The sequence below is a fragment of the Ctenopharyngodon idella genome, chromosome 17 (genome assembly GCF_019924925.1).
Source record: "Ctenopharyngodon idella isolate HZGC_01 chromosome 17, HZGC01, whole genome shotgun sequence".
In the NCBI taxonomy this organism is placed as follows: domain Eukaryota; kingdom Metazoa; phylum Chordata; class Actinopteri; order Cypriniformes; family Xenocyprididae; genus Ctenopharyngodon; species Ctenopharyngodon idella.
The window spans coordinates 27,664,704-27,686,273 of NC_067236.1; the positions used below are offsets into that span (position 1 = coordinate 27,664,704).

General features: G+C 39.2%; 1 protein-coding gene across 1 annotated transcript; it reads left to right on the forward strand.

The window, feature by feature from the left end:
• Positions 1–2,117: 2,117 nt before the first annotated feature.
• On the forward strand, positions 2,118–12,035 carry fut9a (fucosyltransferase 9a). Its single transcript, XM_051868633.1, has 3 exons — positions 2,118–2,531; positions 4,619–4,713; positions 6,658–12,035. Exon 3 carries the CDS (start codon positions 6,666–6,668, stop codon positions 7,743–7,745), a length of 1,080 nt encoding a protein of 359 aa, XP_051724593.1. The 5' UTR covers positions 2,118–2,531; positions 4,619–4,713; positions 6,658–6,665; the 3' UTR covers positions 7,746–12,035.
• The last annotated feature ends 9,535 nt before the right edge of the window (positions 12,036–21,570 follow it).

Genomic DNA, 21,570 nt, shown 5'->3' on the forward strand with positions numbered 1-21,570 from the left:
GCATATGCGTATATCAGTAGTTTAAAGATTTTTCTGTGCATTGCAATGGATTCAAACAGCAATGAGGAATATAAAATATAATATATTTACTGAATTGTTACTCTTGAATAGTGCCTAATTGGTCCACAATTGGTTTTGTTGTTTTTGAGTCGTGTGCATTTGTTTTGCTTGCATGCCTATTTACTCCTTTATGAAATCCTGGCTCATTAAACTCATCAAATTGCATTCAGAGATAGTCTGACTGGAAGCTTTAATTATATGAATTGCCTGTGCACTCTAAAAAAATCTTGAGTTATTATTATTTTTTTTTTCTGGGTTGAGCAAAGCAACATACAGGGTTGTGATGTGAGTCACCTAAACGAGTGTTGCATCGGTCTTTTCACGTGATGTAAACGCCTGATGCTTTGCATAAATGTTATGATTTTATTAAAAAAGATACAGAATATAAATACTTAGGATCTTAAAATATGTGCTCAGAATTGTACACTGATTATTTATGGACAGGTTATGGAGCCAGTCACAGCTACGAGTGAAATGCAGGCGGCGGTCTAAAGTTATCAGTTTTCCCACCGAACGTGAGCCATCTCCGGCACGAGATCCAGCGGTGGAAACAGGACAACAGAGACTGGTCGATTACACTTGAATTACTTGTAAATGTTTATTTCTTTTTTCTAATATTTGTTAATCAAGCTTAAATGTAGGCATTATGTGGGTCATTGAAAAATAAGGTTTTTAAAAGTGTAAAAACAAACAAAAACATAATGGAGATATAATTAATTTTGAAGTTTTATTCAGTGTTAACAATGAGATTATGTAGTTTTAATAATCAATTAACACTGCTTTTGTCATCTTTTACAAGATGGACAAAATTTGTCACCAAAAACGTCATTCGGTTTAACCAAAATTTCAGTTTTACCGAATGACGATATTTTCAAACAATGTTAACAAGCTGATATCTAGCTAGCTAAAATGACAATCAAACATTTTATATTTAGTATAAGTTTTTAAAATATTACATTTTCCTTGTTTTATAGTGGTTGTACCTGAATGACCTGATGTTTCAGGTCATGCGTATGAGCAAGTGAAAACATACATTTTTCAAATAGTTAAAAGAGAGTTAGTTACTTTGCTTCACGACCATGTGGTCCTTTGCAGACATCTGAATGATGTCACATCCTGTCACATGATATTGACCGCATGACTTGATCCAAAATGGTCCCTTTATATTGGTTACTCCGAATGACATCAATGAAATTCATTTTTCCGGACATTCTTTCTCATAACAAAGCAACGACTTTGCACTATGTTGATTTATGGTGTTATAAAATCATGCCAGAATAAAAAATATGTACATTTATTACATTTTAAGATATGTTAATCACAAATGAATTGGCTGTATTGGCCTTTGGACGATTAAACCGAATGACCTTTTGACACTTCAAATCTTTAAAATACCTTTATATGTAGCAAAATATAATTAAAACCTTTGGATTCAATAAAAAAGATCTAGTTTTACTACCTTACATACTTTGGATGTCATATCTTTGTTTTTTATTATTATTAAGGCTTTTGTACAAGAAAATGACCTGTCACGTCACTGACCCATGTATTAAAAACGATATAAAATATGCTATAAAATAAAGGAATTATCATGCAAACCATGGTTGTGTAGAGTATTTAAAAAAAAATAAGCTAGTATTATAGTAATAATGAATCAACCCATTATGCTGGGTTAAATAACCCAATTTGTTGAGTAAAATTAACCCAACATGTGTTCTGTCCTATATATTTACCCAGCCCTTGGGTTGAAAACAACCCGTATTTATCCATTTTTAAGACAATAAATTATTAAATTAACACTGATTATTCAATCCATGTGTTTTTTTTAAATAATTTTAAAAAGTTCATACATCACATGCACTTATTTATAGGCTAACTAATACACAGCTGACTGAAACAGGCTGCAAACTAAACCACTGAATCCAAACAGCAACGATGAACAAAGAAATAATCCTTGAGTACATACATAATCCAGTCTAACGCCACTGTTGCATATTTAATTTCCCATCCCATGCATTTGTTTGCATTCCAGCATTTGCATGTATTAACCGCACATGCACGCACGCTTGCACACGCACACACTAAATCTATTGCATCCATGCATATGAACAGCACGGGCACTGGAAAGGTATCAGGGCGCATGTGGGGAGGGGGACATTATTCTACATCACATCACACGGCGTTACATGGCGTCTTTTCCAGCGACGCACTTGCTCGCACTCTCCGTTTCTGACCCATAGGATTGTACGTGTTTTGTCTTGCACGCGCTGATTTGAGTCTGTCATCATTGCGGACACATTGCAATATGCAGTGATGCTCTGACGCGAAGGCTATGGGTTCAGGTGCATCCTATCCAAATATTGCCTCCATCGGAGATTTTTCAGCACCATTCCGATATGCGAAGTGTGTGGGATGTAAATAAAAGAAGCGCATGATGTGGCTTTCCCTCGAGGATGATTGCTGATGGAGAGGTGAGACAAACGATTTACCGATATGAAGGTTACCTGTATGCTTTGCATATGTTGCACGACACGAGTAGAGGCTTTAAATACCACGCACTGCGTGCACCATCATTTTTTCATTCATCTCTTTGGGGATTTTTGATTTATAATAATTAATCAAGGCACGAGCGCAGGGACATTCATTCTCATGGGATGCTTCATGCGTCCTTTTTGGATGCGGTTTTGCTTAAAATAGACAAAGCAGTCGAGATGGTATAGAGAGAGAGAGCATGTCATATTGAAAAAAATAGCCATATTTTCGCATAGTAAAATGTCAGATGTGACAGTCTGTTTTAAGATGACCTTCAGCATCAGTGGTGAAAGCACATAACCTTGCATGGTACCATATTCATTTATGATTTTATGAACAGCAGAAACATGATTTTAGATTAAATAGCCTGTATTAACATCATATCACTGACTGGATAGACACAAATTCCTAAAGCCTACTAAATAAGCTACACAAATGCTTTATATTTAATAATTTTGCATCTTCTTTTCATCTTCATGTCCTTCATCCACATCTATTTATTAGATGTGAACACTCAAGCCAACTATAGCAGCGTGCAACTCTGTGTCCCAAATACATCACAATACATTTAAAACAAATGCCTTTCTTTTTCGAAGACTCCCAGAGAGACACAAACAAGCAACCTCTGTTTACTTAAACAGGATCATGCACCATATTTGTATTGTTGGCCAAAAATATAAAATGTGCAATAGTTAGCGGTTAGGAAACAGGATATGCCAAACACTTTGCTTATTAAAAGACCCTCCCCTCAGGACATTTAAATCCCCCTTAAGGGCTTTTAAACAGCTGATTATTGCCCAGTGTTTCTAAACCTTTAGAAATATATATCGTGCATTAGTAATAATTACATTCTATTATGTACTGGATGTGACTGATGTTTTATTTACCAGGTGTATAATCTCCCTGAAGCCTTTATGTGTCCCGCTCGCTTGCAAAGAGGTTTTGCTGTGATATAAGATGATTGAGTCACAAATGCACTGATAAACCTTTTAAACAGCTCTTATGTCCACATGTGGATTAATGGTAAATGGACACTGGAGATGACACGAAGCTCATTTCTCAACCACAGTGTAGTGTAGATGTAAAACCCCACAGCTGAAATCCAACATAAATATGTGTAGAAACAGGTGTATTAGAATATCTCACGAGCTGGGCATTGGCTTATGAGAACACTAAATCACTTTATTATATAGCTATAGAAAATGTCATTTTCATTGTCATGTTTTTTATTACTCCCTGAGATCCATATATGCTTTTATTTTTTAGTCCACATGACTAAGTTTATAATCAGTCATCAGTTTGTTCATTGATTTCTTCCGTTATTAATTCACTAATATCTGTCAGATTAAATATGTTAGAGATTTGACGTTAAATAGAACATGATGTTATTAAGTGGAAGCGTGAAGATTTGTTTATCAGCATATTTCACAGTCTCTGCATGTGAAATTGTACAGCTAAGTTGTTTATTCAGTTCATTTAAGTTTACTGAGTAAGTTAAATGAATGTGTATTTGCTTTTTAACGGTGTATATTATTGGTTTTAAGTTGAAGACATTGGTTAACTTTTGAAGAATGTGCATAAAATGTACAGGGCAGTTTTAAGGAAGACCTTTAGCAGTATGGGAATGTAGGAAACCGGTACAAAAAATGGATTCTGTATACAGAAAAACAAAATCTAGTGTTTTTTGCCATTATGAATATTTGGTGTAAATAGGCCTTTTCATTCTATTATCTCTTGACATCCTGAAGATGGCAGTGTTCCTGTGTGTAAAACTGATTGTCTGAATGTTCTTTGTAATGATCCAGAATTATTTTACCAATTCAATTAACAGGGCCACAGTACCACCTGAACAGTGATCAATAAATATGTATTGATAAGTTTCTGATGACGAATTTGGTTCCCCCAGTCTAAAATGTTTAGTTACACCGTTTCTACACAAAGTGTTGTTTGATATTCAGCTTTAAAGTCAGTGATTTGATTGTATAGTGATGTAATCCATTTTCTGTCTTTTTTCCCTCATGAGAAGACCTATGATTTTAAGACTGACATTCTTCTGGTAGTAAAAAGAAGAACCTGGAACATATAATCATTTTACCTATTGGATATCAGCAAATCTGTCAGGTGAATTTTTAAGATTATTTACTTTGCATATACGTTGGATTTCTCAGTGCTTGTGATTAGCTGACTTTGTCTTCTGAGGTAATTAACTATTTCATAAACTATTTTGGGACTATTCAGTAAGTCTTACAATGTCATATTTGGATCCCCACATATTCTACTGTCTATAAATAATCTGATTTCAGTGAGTAAACCAGACAGTATTTTAATATCTGAAGTGTCCTTGTACAGTTTTACAATGCAAACGTCCTAGACATGTAAGTGCTAATTTAGTCAAGGATGTTTCCTGCTTATGAGTTATGTTAATCTTCATTACAGTAGCATACATATGATCAGCTGACAGACAAGACACAACATATGTATTGCAAATGTCAAAGATCTCCTTTTGAAATCTGAATAGATTTAAATGATTTTTTAAGGTATGTGCAAATTAATTCGCCTTGCACAATCAATGTAGTTATGTAATTATATTGTGTTAGATAATGTTTTTATTAGTACAGTAACTTACTGTACATTATATTTTGTTAAATATTGCAGTTAACATGCAGCATGTATTGAAAGCAGTTAATATAACAACTTAAATGTTGGTAAAGTTAACAAACAACATATTAAAAACTCTTAAGTGAAAAAAGCAGTAAAAAGCCAGAAAATTTAAATATAATATAATATAATATAATATAATATAATATAATATAAGCTTCACATTATAATGTAATATAATGATATATATGCTTCATATTATTCAGAGAAATAACACTGGCTGTTTCCAAACATTTATTCTGCTGCTCCGAGCAAGATGATGCATGCTATAAGACCTTGAATTTTAATGCAATATATTAATACTGATATATTCTGCATAATTATTTACATACAGAAATAAGCTATATTTTTTGTTATCAATCACCTGTTTTGGCAGTGTGCAGTAAACACACCAATCATGCAAAGTAATAATTTATTTATTATATATCCTATCCTATCCAACGGAAACTTTGCACACGGGTCATTTTAGGTCAAAGAATCGTCTGTGGTGGATGGGAATACTAATATGGACGCTGGAACACCGGTTGCTGACAGTTTAGAAAATATTTAACAGCAGTCTCAGGATATTAAAATGTATTAATTTAGCTTAAGATGGCACATTGCAGTTCATTAACACTTTATTTGTCTAATAGAATGTTCTGAATCTTAAAGGGTTAGTTCACCCAAACATGAAATTTCTGTCATTATTTACTCACTCTCATGTCGTTCCACACCTGCAAGACCTTTGTTAATCTTCGGAACACAAATTAAGATATTTTTGATGAAATTTGAGAGGTTTTTGATCTTCCATAGAAAGAAATGAAATTACCACATTCAAGGTCCAGAGAAGAAGTAAAGACATCATTAAAATAGTCCATGTGACTACAGTGGTTTAACCTTAGTGTTTTGAAGGGAAGAGAATACTGTTTGTGCGCAAAAACAAAACAAAAATAATGATTTTAAAAAATTCTCTCTCTACCCTGTCAGTCTCCTGCGCTGTTTGTGTTGTAAACACAGTGCAGCACTTCCTGGTTCTACATCAGAACGCCGGCACAGTATTGGCCGACGCTGTTCACATGAGCAGCACGACGTATTTTTTGTGCACAAAAAGTATTCTCGTTGCTTCATAACACTGTACCACTGTAGTCACATTGACTATTTTAACAATGTCTTTACTACCTTTCTGGGCCTTGAAATTGCTATCTATAGGTAGCTCAGAAAGCTCTCAGATTTCATCAAAACTATCTTAATTTGTGTTCCAAAGATGAACGAAGGTCTTTCGGGTGTGGAACAACATGAGGGTGAGTAATTAATGACAAAAAAAAAATAATTTTTGGGTGAACTAACCCTTTAATTTCATTTCATATAATGACTGATAACCTTTTTTTTCTGCCCTTTTTTTGCCTTTTCTCTGTTTCCTGTTTAAAGGCCAGAGTATGCCATCTGCACCAACTTACAGAATCCTACGACCCCTCCTGCTTGGTATCTTTTTATTGGGATGCTTTGTGACTCTGTTTTTAATGTACATCAAACCGTCTACGAGCTGGTTGTCAGGCCCCGTCGAGTCGGAAATGTCCACAGCCCGAGTGAAAAGCCTCCTTTCCACCAGAAGTGAACAGAACCAGACCACAATCCTGGTCTGGCTTTGGCCTTTTGGCGAAACCTACGACCTAAACGTCTGCAGCTCTTTGTTCAGTATCGATGGCTGCTTCATCACCGCCGACCGAAACCTTTACAACAAATCTGACGCTGTCGTCATACATCACAGGGACATCACCAGCGACCTCTCCAACATGCCGCCGGCTTATCGGCCCAAGTTGCAGAGATGGATTTGGATGAACTTCGAGTCACCGTCGCATTCATCTCAGTTACCTGGAATTGAAAACTTGTTTAATTTAACTCTAAACTATCGGCAGGATGCTGATATAGAAGTGCCTTATGGATCAATTGTCGCAGCCCAAGGAGAGGAGGACTTTGTGCCACCAAGCAAGAACAAGCTCATTTGTTGGATCGTCAGCAATTGGAACCCAGATCACGTCAGAGTGAAATACTACAATGAACTGTACAAGCACATCGAGGTTCATGCATACGGACAGGCTTTTGGTGAGTACATTTCCGACCAGGACTATTTCCCCACAATTGCCAGCTGTAAGTTCTATTTGGCTTTTGAGAACTCGATTCACAAAGACTACATTACTGAGAAATTGTACAACCCACTTTCCGTTGGCACCGTACCTGTGGTGCTCGGACCACCAAGGGAGAACTATCAGAACTTTGTGCAGGGAAACGCTTTTATTCACGTCGATGACTTCCCGTCTCCGAAGGAGCTGGCTGATTACCTCCTGTTCCTTGACAAAAACGAGGAGCTTTACCTGAAGTACTTTGATTGGCGTAAACATTTTAAGGTTAAAAAGGCATACTTCTGGGCTGAACACACATGTCTGGCCTGCGATTATGTCAGAAGGCACAATGAGTACAAGGCAATTAACAATCTTGACAAATGGTATTGGGGTTAATCCGCACCTAAACCACTGGACCAGCTTAATGAAAGTTGCTTGACAATAAGAGCTTCGTGTAACTTAATTCAAATGAGGGTCTGTTGTGAGCACTTACAGACTTTTATTTTTGTAAAATGTCCCAAAGTAGCTGTACATTTACTTCGTGTTCGGTTTCATGTGTTTATTAACCTGGATGCAAATCATGCATTTTAATGAGTACATATTTATTAGGAAAGCAGATTTTGACGAAAATGCGCAAGATGCATTTGAATGGATAGTTCACCCAAAAATGATGCAAATCATGCATTTTAGAGTTTAAAGGGTTAGTTCACCCAAAAATGAAAGTTCTGTCATTAATTACTCACCCTCATGTTGTTCCAAACCCGTAAGACCTTCGTTCATCTTCAGAACACAAATTAAGATATTTTTGATGAAATCCATTTCTTTTTATCTCCCATAGAAAGCAACGAAATTACCACATTCATGGTCCAGAGAAGTAGTAAATACATCGTTAAAATAGTCCACATGACTGCAGTGGTTCAACCTTAATGTTATGAAGAGAATACTTTTTGTGCACAAAAACAAAACTAAAACAAAAATAATGACTTTATTCAACAATTTCGTCTCTACCGTTAGTCTCCTACGTTGTTGATGCAGTGAAGCGCTTCCGTGTTTACGTCCGAACGCAGGCTCAGTATTGGCCGACTCTGTTCACGTGAGCAGCACGACGCATATGTGTGATGCTGACGCAGGAGCCGGCCAATAATGAGTCGGCGTTCTGACGTAGAACCTGGAAGCTCTGCAAAATTGTCTTCAATGTAAACTGCATATTACAATGACAGGGCACAAAAAGTATTCTTGTCGCTTCATAACATTAAGGTTGAACCACTGGACTATTTTAACAATGTCTTTACTACTTTTCTGGACCTTGAATGTGGTAATTTTGTTGCTTTCTATGGGAGAAGGTCTAACGAAGGTCTTTTGGGTTTGGAACGACATGAGAGTGAGTACTTAATGACAGAAATTTCATTTTTGAGCAAACCAACCCTTTAATAAGTGTGTATTTATTTGAAAAGAAACATATTTATTTTGACCAAATGCACAAATCCATTTAAATGTCCATTTAAATCTCACCTACGAACTTGTATGACTTTCTCTCTTCACAAAAGAAGATATTTTGTAAATGATATTTTGGATGCAAATCATGCATTTAGAGTTTAATAAATACATGTACTTAAAGGGATGTAAAAATGCACTTAAAGGGATAGTTCACTCAAAAATGATGCAAATAATGCATTTTAATAAGCGAGTTTAATAAGTACTTATTTATATATCAAAAGAAACCTATTTAGGTTGAACAAAATGCACAAAATCCATTTAAATGTCATTATTTACTCACCCAATTGTTGTTCCAAACCTGTAAGACTTTCTTAAGTGGAACACATAAGAAGATATTTTGTTAAGTGTTTTTGCCTATACAGTGAAAGTCAATGGGGTCCAAAATAACACACAAAAGTTATTTTTCCAAAGTATCTTCTTTCGTGTTGATGAGAGAATTTTCATTTCTGGGTGAACTATCCCTTTAAAATTTCACTGTTTTCATACATGACATCACATAGGAAATCTGTTTAATGAGAACCGAGCACTTTCTGAAACTGAGATTTTTATGCTTCATTTATATCATTGGTTATTGTGTAAATGTTAGTGCTAGAGACATCTATGCAGTGTTTACAGAACTTATGTTGTGCAAAATGTCTATGTACTGTAAATGTAATGTGTATAGTATGTATTTTAAGACAACCTGCCTTTCATTTCCATGGTTTTGGATGTTGTTTTGCGCATTCATATTTTACCATGCTATGTTGGACCCCATAGTGACCAACGTGCACTTGCTACTGAAAAACATACCAAGAGTGCGTTACTGCTGATCATGTTTTACTGTACTGAATAACTGCTGATAATATCACTGTTAAGTAGCTTACATGGCTTGGATATGTGATACTGTGAAGTATCAATGTGTACTGTGAAGTTCTGTTTTTGAAATATTTAAATGTTACTTTAACAGTGAAGTGTTGAATAGAGAGCAGGAGGCTAATATACATAAAGTCATATGTGGGTGGTGCCATATTCACAGGAATGCAAAAGACCTTTTTCCAAATGTTGCCAAATGAGTAGACGCACTCGATGTATGAGACAAACGAAATCATAATGTGAGAAGCATAATGACTCGCTTTTCTAATTCTGAAGTTGCTTTAGCTCTAAACTTAGAAGATTTGTTCGCTGCCAAAGTTTTCTTTCTCAAAAGAGATGCTTCTGATCTTTTATCTCTGGGATTCATCACATTTCTCAGATCGGCTTTCATTTCATGGTGAAGGACTGTTTTTGATGTGCTTACATACATGTAGTCAGTCTAATATTAGATGAGGGTAAAGAACTCTATTATTGATCAATGAGCATTTTTTTTTTTTTTCAGCTGTGGATCACAGACTGTGCTGCTGATACTGTCACTGCAAAAAATCACATTCTCAAATGTTGTTTTGTCTTATTTCCAGTAAAATAAAATCTAAATCTGCTTAAAACTTAATATTTTTTCTCTGAGAGAAATATTTAATTTACTGTTTTAATCATAAATCAAACATAATTTTCTGAAGTTTATGTTTAAAGAGATAGTTAATTGAAAAATTATGTCATTATTTATTCACCAATTTTCATTCACTGTCCCCTTAAAACAAGAAACAAACCATTTTTCCCCCTCATTTTAACCATAAACTTCATTAAATTTTGTATTTATTCATAAAGCATGAAAGAAAAAAAAAATCAAAATGGATAAAAAAAAAGTACATTATTTTCATTTACACATTTGGCAAATGCTTTTATTCAAAGCGACTTGTAGGCCTTGGTGTTGCAAGCGCCATGCTTCACTGTTTAAGCTTCTGGAATGCATTTGACAGATAATGATCTATTATATATTCTGTGAAAACAGGTCTTATTATCTTACACAATTTTGATTCAAGCTAATTTATCTTATTTTAATGATTTTACTGGGAAATAAGACAAAAAAGTGATTAGGAAACAAAAGCACACTTTTAATAGATGATATAAATGGATGCCCAATTACTCGCAAGTTTTAAATCACTTACAGTACATTCTTGTTGTTTTTATGTCTGAAGCACACATGGTTGTGGGTTATTGCTGTTGTGTGTCCTATTGAACATACGGACATTAACACCATCATCAGTGGTTAAATATTTCATGCTTGGGTTTTTAACTTTTATATTCATGAGGGACCATCAGTTTTGAAAAAAAAAAGAAAAAAATTGTGCTATTTTAACAATGTCCATCTGTATATAACTCAAATGTGCACACTTCAATGAGCCGGACTTTTTTATATGAACTGAGATCAAGTGTAGTAACAAAGCCAGCACTATACATCTCAGATCAACGTTTGTCGAAGATAATCGGTTTGCCGTGAATGCTCTTTATGCATTGTAAATAGCCGTATTGTTGGACGATCTCAAACCTGTAGCGAATGCCTAAGGATGAAATGCTGAAATGAGATGGACAAAGTAAGCCCTTTCTGAGCCTTTGCACCGAGGAAGAAAAGTCTCCTGCTGAAGACAAAGATGACAGTGTTACGGAGAGGCCATTTTCTGTCCCTAAAGCGGTTTTCACAATGAACATCCGTATCATTTTTTGGGGGGATTAGGAACTAGTCCTTTGAACACTGTTGGACTGGAAAAACTTTAGCTAAAAGTTTCTCTCATTCTCAAGTGTTTAATTTTATGAAACAATGACAGTACAAAGATGTATTGTGACTAAAAATGTGAAATAAGAAATGTTTATGGTTTCATCATGTTGTACAAAGTGAATCAGAGATTGCTTATTTATTTACTGACCATAATTACCGACTTGTATTGATTTGTGGTCTCTCTCTCTCTCTCTCTCTCTCTCTCTCTCTCTCCACCTCTGTATCTTTATCTCCTGTGCACGAATGTTGGCTGTGAGCTCTTGGTACCCTTTAAAACAGCCTTTGCATTATGAGTGTGTTAGCGGTGTCTGACTCAGAGCCCCTGCTGACTCACACATGTAGGCTGGTTGCACTGACGCCGGCATGGAGTATGATATCTCCTCTATGCATTATGGACTCAAATGCGAAATGAACCCACATTCCTATTGTGCTGAGGAACTCGAGGGTGTATAGAACTGTTCTTTGCCACGTTAATTGCCAAAACATTGTTATTTGCCAAATTATTTACTGTAGATGTCTGTTAGTAAAATAAAGATGCAGAAATAAAATTGTTCACAGAACATTTAGCTTCCCATCCTGATTATACAAATAGTTCAACCCAAAAATATTTACTCACCCATATGTTGTTGAAAACTTGTATGTTGTTATATTTTTCCAAAAAGTTCATTGTGACCACATCTGTCGAGATAACTGTAACCTTTCCCACTCAATGAGCTCACAGGTATATCATGTATAGAATTAACCAGCAGTCAAGATGATTTTGCTACAAAAGCTTTTACACAGCAGTTTTATGTAGAACACCAAAATACACTTTAGCATGGACACATTAAAAAAAAAAAAAAAAAAACCCTAATAAACAAAAGAAAACACAAACCAGGCAGTACGCCGAGGAACAAGTGGAGTCAAAAGTTAATAATACTTCAAACCAATAATTCACCACAGCATTTACCTACTAATGTGAAAACCCTCACACCAAACCACTGCATCCACAAAAACACCCACTGCCCCTCGAGTGCAACGGCCTGGGAAAACCTAAAAAGAAACAAACAAAAAAACATTTAAACAAACAACTCAGCAGTCATCATTCCTTCTCATGAAAACCATGCTGTCATTACCTCCCAATACATGTAGGCCTATCGAAAAGAGGGACTCGACATATGCTGAGCAAGTTCAAAACTCATTAAAACACCACATTAAACACAGTAGAATACAAGACTCTAAAATAATCAGATAACAATCGGTGCCAGTCCTTGTCTTAGTAGCTTGCACTATCCACTGATATAATAATCGTCAGCCCCGCTCCTGAACCATCAAAATGCTTAGCAGCTTGCATTATCCACAGCTATAATCATCATCAGCCTGCTCCTGAACAATCAAAGAGCCCAGCTTCACATTCTACTCTGATCGTTTATCTTCCTTTAAAATAGTTATTTTCACCTGGTCTGACAATGAATTACTTGCACAACTACTTCCGCGTTCTGCTTATTACGGCTCGAGCGTTTCCGGTCAGCGTTCAGCGCACTTATATACAGAGAGCTTCTCGTGAAAACGCAGATTATTACTACGTTTTAGGGCTGCCAAATGTTTTTTAAACAGTTAATCATATTCTCTGCATTAACATTAATTATCTTCAACCTGCTGAAATGTTTATTAATATATTTCCCTTCCAAATGCGCTTTCTGAATAATAAATAAATATATTTCCCCACTAACTTACCGCTGTCAAGTGCTCGTCTTCTCATAAGGCAGTGTTTTTCTCTTAGTCATCATATTTCATACCTGTTAAATTTACATTAAAATGAATTTAAACGAGCAGAAGAGCATACAAGCACAAACAAACCAAGCTGACAATTAAACAGCAGTATAACCTTTCATAGTTATAATTAATCAAATACTTATGAAGGCGAACCACTAAGAGTTTTACTAAGAGTGTAGTAACTATGGTTAATTTTCGTACGAGCAGTAGCTATCGCTTGCTTTGGTGCTCTTTTATTCCAGTGTTTGAAATAGTTGAATGAATGTGATAACTGCCTTAACGATGTTAAATATTTAATTAATCTTAAAGAATAACCAATGACAGCGCAACTACTTTGAATATTAGGATTTTTGGAATAAATGTGTGAATTACATACAAATGATTGTCAGTGAAAAAATGGCACAGAATAGTGACTAAAATTAAATTATAATATTATGTTCGTTCTGATCTTATTCATCACGTCTCACACTGCAGCATCGCGATCACTAGTAGAGCGCTGACACCCTGTGGTGAAAGAATCACGGCTTAAAACTTAAAGTTCCGTTGAGTTTGGAAAGGTCTGTACACGGAAATCATCAGAATATCTCTCTTGTCTCTGAATATGTCTGGAATTTAAAATCATCCCGAGGACACTCATTTTAAGAGGGGTTTAGTTAGCTATATGATAGCAGCCCATTGAAAATAGATATAACCGGAAACAACTGAGCCTAATACATCAAACCGGATGTGCGTCACGAGGCTCAGTGCAAGTAGTCCATTGCTGTTTTCGAAATCGCCCCCTATACTCTCATTCACTATTCCCTACATTACTCCACTAATATAGTCCACTAGAAGGAGTGAATGAAACGAGTGTGTGAATTCGGACACTAGTGCACCGGAAGGACTGCCGATTTCGCATAGTTTGTGCTGTTGTTTAATAATCTTTTGAAATGTAGCAAACTGGCAGCTCCAGTAGTAATGAATATTTATGTTGTACTAGCATGTTCAAACCTTTTAAACAATTTAATGATCAATTAAAAAGGAATTTATACCTGTATGATAATGCTGGACCAGCACGGTTTGGAAAATGAATGGATGATTGATTCAGCTGCGGGCGCCATCTCCTGGCGAGACACGGGAATTCATTAGGCGCGCAACTCACAGTGCATTATGGGTATTCTCTAGCCGTTGAGTGTGCATTGTTTGTACACTCATTATTGCGGTGCATTGTGGGATTGAATGAGTGCACTCAACATCGTCCACTATGGTTTCGGACACCACTACAAATGGCTGTCCCCTCAAATAGTGCCCTATTTAAGGGTATAGGGGGCGATTTCGGACACAGCCCATTATTAATCCTAACAACCTTTCTGGTCATGCCTCACACAATTCTCCCCCAGGTCTTAGTGTCCCCCTACCACATAACAAACAATAAAACCAAGATACCAGAGGTAATCTGATCTGTTGACCTAACCTATAAAGTGATATCATATAGTCTTATGATAAATTTGGGTGAGGAACAGACAAAATTAAGTTGTTATTCTTTGATAATTTTTTTCTCTGATAAGTGGAGGGGCTTGAGGAAGCAGCTTCAACTCGAGCTTAGATATACCCCCAAAAAAATTAGATTAATTTTTGAACAGCAAGGTGGGAAAGACATGGTCCAAGCAGGTGGCAGAAGTTGGCATAAATAGCCGCTTTTCCACTGTCAGGCCGAACAGTTCTTTGAATGGTAAGGAACAGTTCCAGTTGTGTTTCCACTACAGATTCCCCAGATTCTTCCGCTACAAGACCTCACACGCCTCCTGCTTCGGCTCTGCTTTTCACCGCGGCTCACCCTGCCGCAGCACTATATGCAGCCGGCCCTCCCTCAGCCTCTCAGTTTTTTCCTCCCGCTGTTTCCAACCCCTTTCCTTTGCAGTGACCTCCAGCTCCTGTAGCAGATGCTAGCGTGAGGCTGCCTCCGCAAGCGACGCAGGCTCAATCAGCACGACACATTAAGCTTGTTCGACTTCATGCAGTGCCGCAAAGATCAGCTGCCTCCTGACAAAAGCAATGCATTCTGGTTAGAAAATTTGTCCGACTTTGATCGGCGCTGCAGCCGCCTTACGATCACATATGCCATCAAAGTCCTACGAGAGCAAAATGAGACCAGCTGCCTAGGTCAGGGGCTGCAGTTGCTTAAAATTGGCTGCGAAATCCTTGATGATGACACATGCCCCCGGTTTCACAGACAAGGCTTAAGCTAGTCCTAGACTAAAATGCATGTTTGAGCTGTTTCAACTGAAAGCAACTTGCACTGACATATCTTAAAATATGCCAGTGTTATTGTTTTGTCTCAAGATGCACACCAGTAAAGTTTTTTAGCTACTTAAATACCCTAATTAAACTAAGGCCTAATCTTGGCTTAGGCTAAGGCCTGTCTGTGAACCCGGGCCACGATGTTTTATTAACAAAGTTCGGGAGGAGCAGGTTCAGATAATTAACCTAATTAACACGAGTGGAGAGCATTCAGTTAATCAACTCATTAATGACAAGAGGTGTATATATACAACAGTCTTACCTCCGTTTGTTGACAGTTTATCAGTATTTGGTTTGCCCGCTGCTATGATGTCTCAAATTCAACTCTTCCCGTCTGACGACGAGGCCAACTCTTCTCCGGATCCTCCACCACAATCTGCCGGCCTCAGGACCACTCCTTCTCCACCTGATACCGCCACTGAGCCCCAGGCTTCATCACGTGGGTGCCGGCCTGCTCGAGCAGCCACTCGCTCGCCAAGGCGCCGAGGCCTACCCTGGCCACCACCGGTGAGAATTCCAGCTTCCTCCCCGGCGTCCTCTTATCGTTTGGCCGTGCCAACGATTCCACCTATTGGAAAGTGGACAGAACTGAGTCTGAGGCAAGTGCTGATTAAATTCTGACGTTCAGCCTTTGCGCAGGATGAACAAAGCCGATTTGTACAAACTATACATTACCTTGCAATCAGCCAACCTCTCTCCTAAGTCCACCCCAGCCTCCAAGGCAGCCAATAGGCAGACGAAATCCTGTGGGGCCTTGAATTCGCCTAGCGTACCACCACCACCTTCCTCCCGCACAAGATCCGGTGCTCTGCGAGCGTCGGGCCGCAGCGGCAGATTCCCCAGATTCCTCCGCTACAAGACCTCACGCACCTCCTGCTTCGGCTCTGCCTTTCACTGCGGCTCTCCCTGCCGCAGCACTATGTGCAGCCGGCCCTCCCTCAGCCTCTCAGTTTTTGCCTCCCACTCCTTTGCAGTGGCCTCCAGCTCCTGTAGCAGATGCTAGCGTGAGGCTGCCTTCGCAAGCGGCGCAGGCTCAGGCATTCCATCACCTTTCTGCGACTACCGCTAACGCCTCCCCCTTTTAGTGGCCTGCAACTCCAGCAGCACAAGCAAGCATGAGGCTGCCTCTGCTTGCAACACAGACTTACACATCTCAGTCTTTTCCTCCATTTCCTTCTTACACTTCTCCCTCCTCAAGCCCCACAGGCCGACTCAAGCGTGAGGCTGCCTCCGCTGTCAGTCAGATATTATGGATAACATTCCTTAAATAGTGGAACGGCCTATCATTTTTCTAGAATAATCTAGTCTCTTCCCCCGTGGATATCCAGCAGTTCACAGACGCAGCCCCCTCAATCAGCTTCGGGGGTTTTTACCAAGGATGCTGTTTCGCGTCTCCAGAAAATCAAATCGCTGACTCTCTGTCTCACTTTCTGTTTCAGAAATTCAGGATGCTGGCTCCAGAGGCAGACCAACTCCAGTACCTCACTATTCAGAACTAATATTCCTGTAACCCACCCATTAAGACCCCTCCTTGACGCGTCGCTCGACACTATCCACCAAGCAGTTTCCCCCAGAACCCTCCAATCCTATGTGACAGCATGGAGATGTTTTAAAGCATTCCACTTGTCATATAACACGCCGTTTCCCGATTTTTCTCTCCTTTCAATCACCTCCTTCATTTCCTACCTTAACAGTGTCAAAGGCCCAAAAGTCGGGTCCATCAAAGGCTACCTGAGCGACGTCCAATTTTTTCACAAATTGATGTACAGCGCTCCTTCCCCTGAGATGAATAATTCTCAAACAACCTCCCTCCTGATCAAAGGGATCCAAAGATCCCAGCCCACCTGTCCCGATGCCAGACAACCCATGCTGTGAGTCTTGATCTCCTGTCGGATGCTGCGAGAGCCCTCCCGTTTTACCATCTATGTTTTCTCCTTCTCCGTCCAGTTAGTATTGATCTCCCAGTGGACGCAGCGACAGCCCTCCCAGTTGGGCATCTATGTTTTCTTTCTCCGTCCGGCGAGGCTTACCAGTCTGATGCTGTGAGTATTTATCTCCCGTCGGATGCAGTGAGAGCTCTCCTGGTCGTGCATCTAGGTTTTCTCCTTCTCCATCCAGCGAGTATTGATCTCCCAGTGGACACCGCAAGAGCTCTCCCAGTCAAGCTTCCATGTTTTCTCTTTTCTCCGTCCGGCGAGGCTTACCTGTCCGATGCAATGAGTATTGATCTCCAGTCGGATGCCACGAGAGCCTCCCGCTCAAACATCTATGCCTTACTCTCCGTCAGTCTGCCAGCGAGGCTTACCCGTCCGATGCCGTGAGTACTGAACTCCCATCGGACGCTGGGAGAGCTCTCCTGGCCGGGTGTTCCAAATTTACCCTGCAGTCGGCCGATAGGACCCGCTCACCCGACGCCGTGAGCCGCTCCCGTTGGAGGCTACATGGGCCCTCTCGGGTTGGTCGTTCGAACCTCGCCACTCCCCCATCCATCAATCGGTAGCGTTCATCGGCCCTCCTTGGTCAAGCAACCATGCTTCTTGAAACGCCAGCTTGCCAATTCTCAAGGCTTTTCTTTGGGGGTATTTTAGTCTGGCGGCTGTCCTTTGTTCTTTAGCTTTTTGGGGGAGTACTCTGGGTTCGGGCCAAAATTCCGAGCTCGGAGCTCTCCCCCTGGACACACGCCAAATACGCTTAACCTTTACTCTACTTAATTATATGTAAGTGTGAATTCGTGAAACTTTATTCTCATTGGTCAGATTCTGTGATGACAAGTACAACGTGAGTTGCGTGTTTTTTCTTAGACAAGTCCCTTTATTTAACCAATCTTGATATTGAATTTCTGATATTCAAAACATGGGAATTTAAATCGCATCCACTTCTTCGGCTACAATCAATGCAAAAATGTCTGCCATGAATGACGTAGGTTCAGCACACTACGGAAAGCACGAAGTGTCTGACCTGACGGCTGTCTCTGTACTCCTCCCCCACCTGCAACCGGCAGATCTCGCCAGCCAGTGGCAGGCTAGTGTAGGGAAGCACAGAACAAACAAGCAGCTTGAAACAAACTACAAAATAAAAGACATGAAATCATAAACATGAAACAAGACCCAAAACCAACTGTGACGCACGCACATACAAACAGTAGCATGTACATCACATGCAGATCGTGAGCACACAGAAACATTCAGTAGCACACAAATGCATTGTCAACACTGTTCTGTGATTTATCAATACAAATTATAAGTAGAAACTGAAAAGTTCTAGCATGTATTTCTTAGTTACTAAATCCCACAGCTTCAGTAGAGAGACGCTGCCAAGTAGAATGAATTAACACGCAATGAGCAGAAATCAGTGAGAAATATGACCCAAAGACAAAAGAACTGATAAGCTGTTATGTAAGAGCAGTGGCCTTGTGGGAAGTGCTGTGTCATATGCCATAGCTGTGCACGAGGCAACCCGCGTTCGTGTCTGAACCTAAACCTCAGCTTGATGATGATGAAATGATGATGATGATGATCCAGGTTCCTCCAGTCTGCTGTTTGGATAGGAGATCCCACACTACGATCTGAACTGGAGAGCCTCAATGGACTAGGACACAAGGATCACATTGCAATTCAGAAAGAGAGAGCGCCCACTGCGCCAAAACAAAGGGCTCATACTGCGATTCAAAAGGGAGAGCCCACGCTGTATTTCGAACGGGGGAGCCCATGATAAATATCTAAGACATGAAAGCTCCCGCTGCAGTTGAGCGAGAGGGCCCATACTGTGATTCGAATGGGAAATCCTACGTTGCATCTGGATGGATATGAGCCCTGTGGGGCTTGGCAAGCAGCGAGTTGTGTCCCTTTTTTTTTTTAGCTTATGTGGATGTGAGAGTTTGGTGGGCTTGTCTGATGTGGAAGAGGTTTGATCTGAAAGTGTGGGAGGCCAAGCATTTAAATTTGGTGTTCTGATGGTGTTCCGGGCTGCTGTGGAGGCTGCTCCTATGTGGAAAGATTGGGAGGAAAAATATTTTGTGGGGATGCCGGAGCTGGTGAGGACAATTTTTAGTTTCTTCTGGAACCAGTGCTTTTTGGAGCATGAGAATGGCCTTTGTTGATGCAATGGACTGTTGTTTGGTTATCACAATAGAAGGCAATGCTTTCTGTTGACCAGTCAAAGCCCCATAATGGTGACTGATTCATCAGAATGAGTTCAACGAGATCATCTAGACCTTGAGCTGCAGTAGCAAGAATCAGAATATGCAAAATGAAAGGCAGGTCTTTCTGTCTTATACCTGGAAGATGAGGATCTCACGCCCCAAAAGAGGAGCGTGTGGGTTATTGAGAGCGGGATTGGCTGTGGGACTATGTTCAGCGGCTGCTAGTTGCTGGCCTAGACGAGACAGAAGCAGAACAGGAAGTACGAGCGGCCACTTTGAGATTAGCGTGCTTAGAGTTGTAGCATCTATTCTGCTGCAGCTGAGAAGAACAAGGAGCTAATGGATGCTAAATTTTGCCCTTAGGGATTTTTTTTGTTTAGGAGGGCTGGGAATGTTTTGAGAATGATCATATAATTGGATCTTTAAGGATCTGCGGAAAAAAATGGTTTCTGGAGGTAGAAAGTGCTTGACGGAGGCTGTTTATGGACCATTTTGAAAAACCAGGAAATTGACAAAGAGACTAAGCAAGTGGGTAGAGACGAAGTCTGAGGAGAAGGAGAATGAGAGACGGAGGAAGCTGTCAGTCTTGATGGAGGAGGAGAGAGCAGTCTTCCTGAACGCAGCTTGTACGAGCGCTGGAGTTGGCTACCTGGGCACTCGGGCATTGAATCAGGTTCCATGGTGGAATGATCTGGTCTTGGTTGAAGTAAGATAGCAGGCGTCTCTAGGATGCTGGAGAATTCATAGTTGGACGGGAATATGTGGATTTCCAGGAGACTGGACATGTTTCGGTGATGGAATATTATAATTAATAATATATTTTATAATTAATAATAAAATTTAAAAAAATACAATTAAGGCCCATTGATGATAGGACCATAAAGATATAGTTTGTTTACGTCACAACTATAGTGATAATGACACAGAGGAACAATATCATTGGAATCACTTTCAGAATGATTTTTTTACAGTAGATGAATGATAACATCATTGACAGCCAATTAGAATTCATCCTGCTTTAAAGAGATCAAGCATTTAAAGTGGCAGACGACATAACTGCACTGTGCTTATAATAAACAGAACGATCTTGTGCATTGGATGCTGATATAGTTATTGTTATAGTTATCTTTATAGTGACTGTTTTTGGTGTAAACGAGCCTTTAAAACTTTTATTTTTTTTCCAGTATTAAGATATTGAATATAAAATATCTTAGGTCCCCCTTTAGGACTTTGACAGGCATTTTCCCTATAAACTGTCATTGTACTATATGTAAAAGACCAGTGTAAAGATTACTACTTTTAAGGTTACACTAAGGATGAGTAAAAAATTTTGTGAAATTGTTCTTTAAGCAACTGCATTAAAAACACAACTGCAAGCTTACAGAATTTCACCACCTGCATTAGTCAAACAGCAACATGCTTTTTCAGCAACATCTCAGACTGGTAAAAATAGCCCACCAAATCCACTGTACACTGAATGATGACACCACAGGGGCAGTTTGGTGTGCTGGCCATCAAATCCCTCGCTGTTGTTGTTACGACTTCTCTGTGTTGATACTCTGGCATTCAAAACAATAGGACAGACAGTTGTTCAGGTTATATGCCAGATTAAGTGGTAAAGTTCATCCAGTTACTATATATTTCCGTATTACTTTGAAGAGGGAATGTGTATGTTTCTTTGCATGTTGTGTGTGTGTGTGTGTGTGTGTGCGCGCATGCAGAGGACAAGAATATAATCAGTGTGTAAATCCATATAGGACTAAGCTTAGGCATTAAATTCTATTTTGCACTGGGATATTTAAAGATCTGAACAACAAAATCCACAAACAGAGAAATAATGTAGATCACTAAGCAGATTTTACACAATACCATCTGAAGCATTACTGCCACAATTCAATGAAAACCACCCATGAAATTTA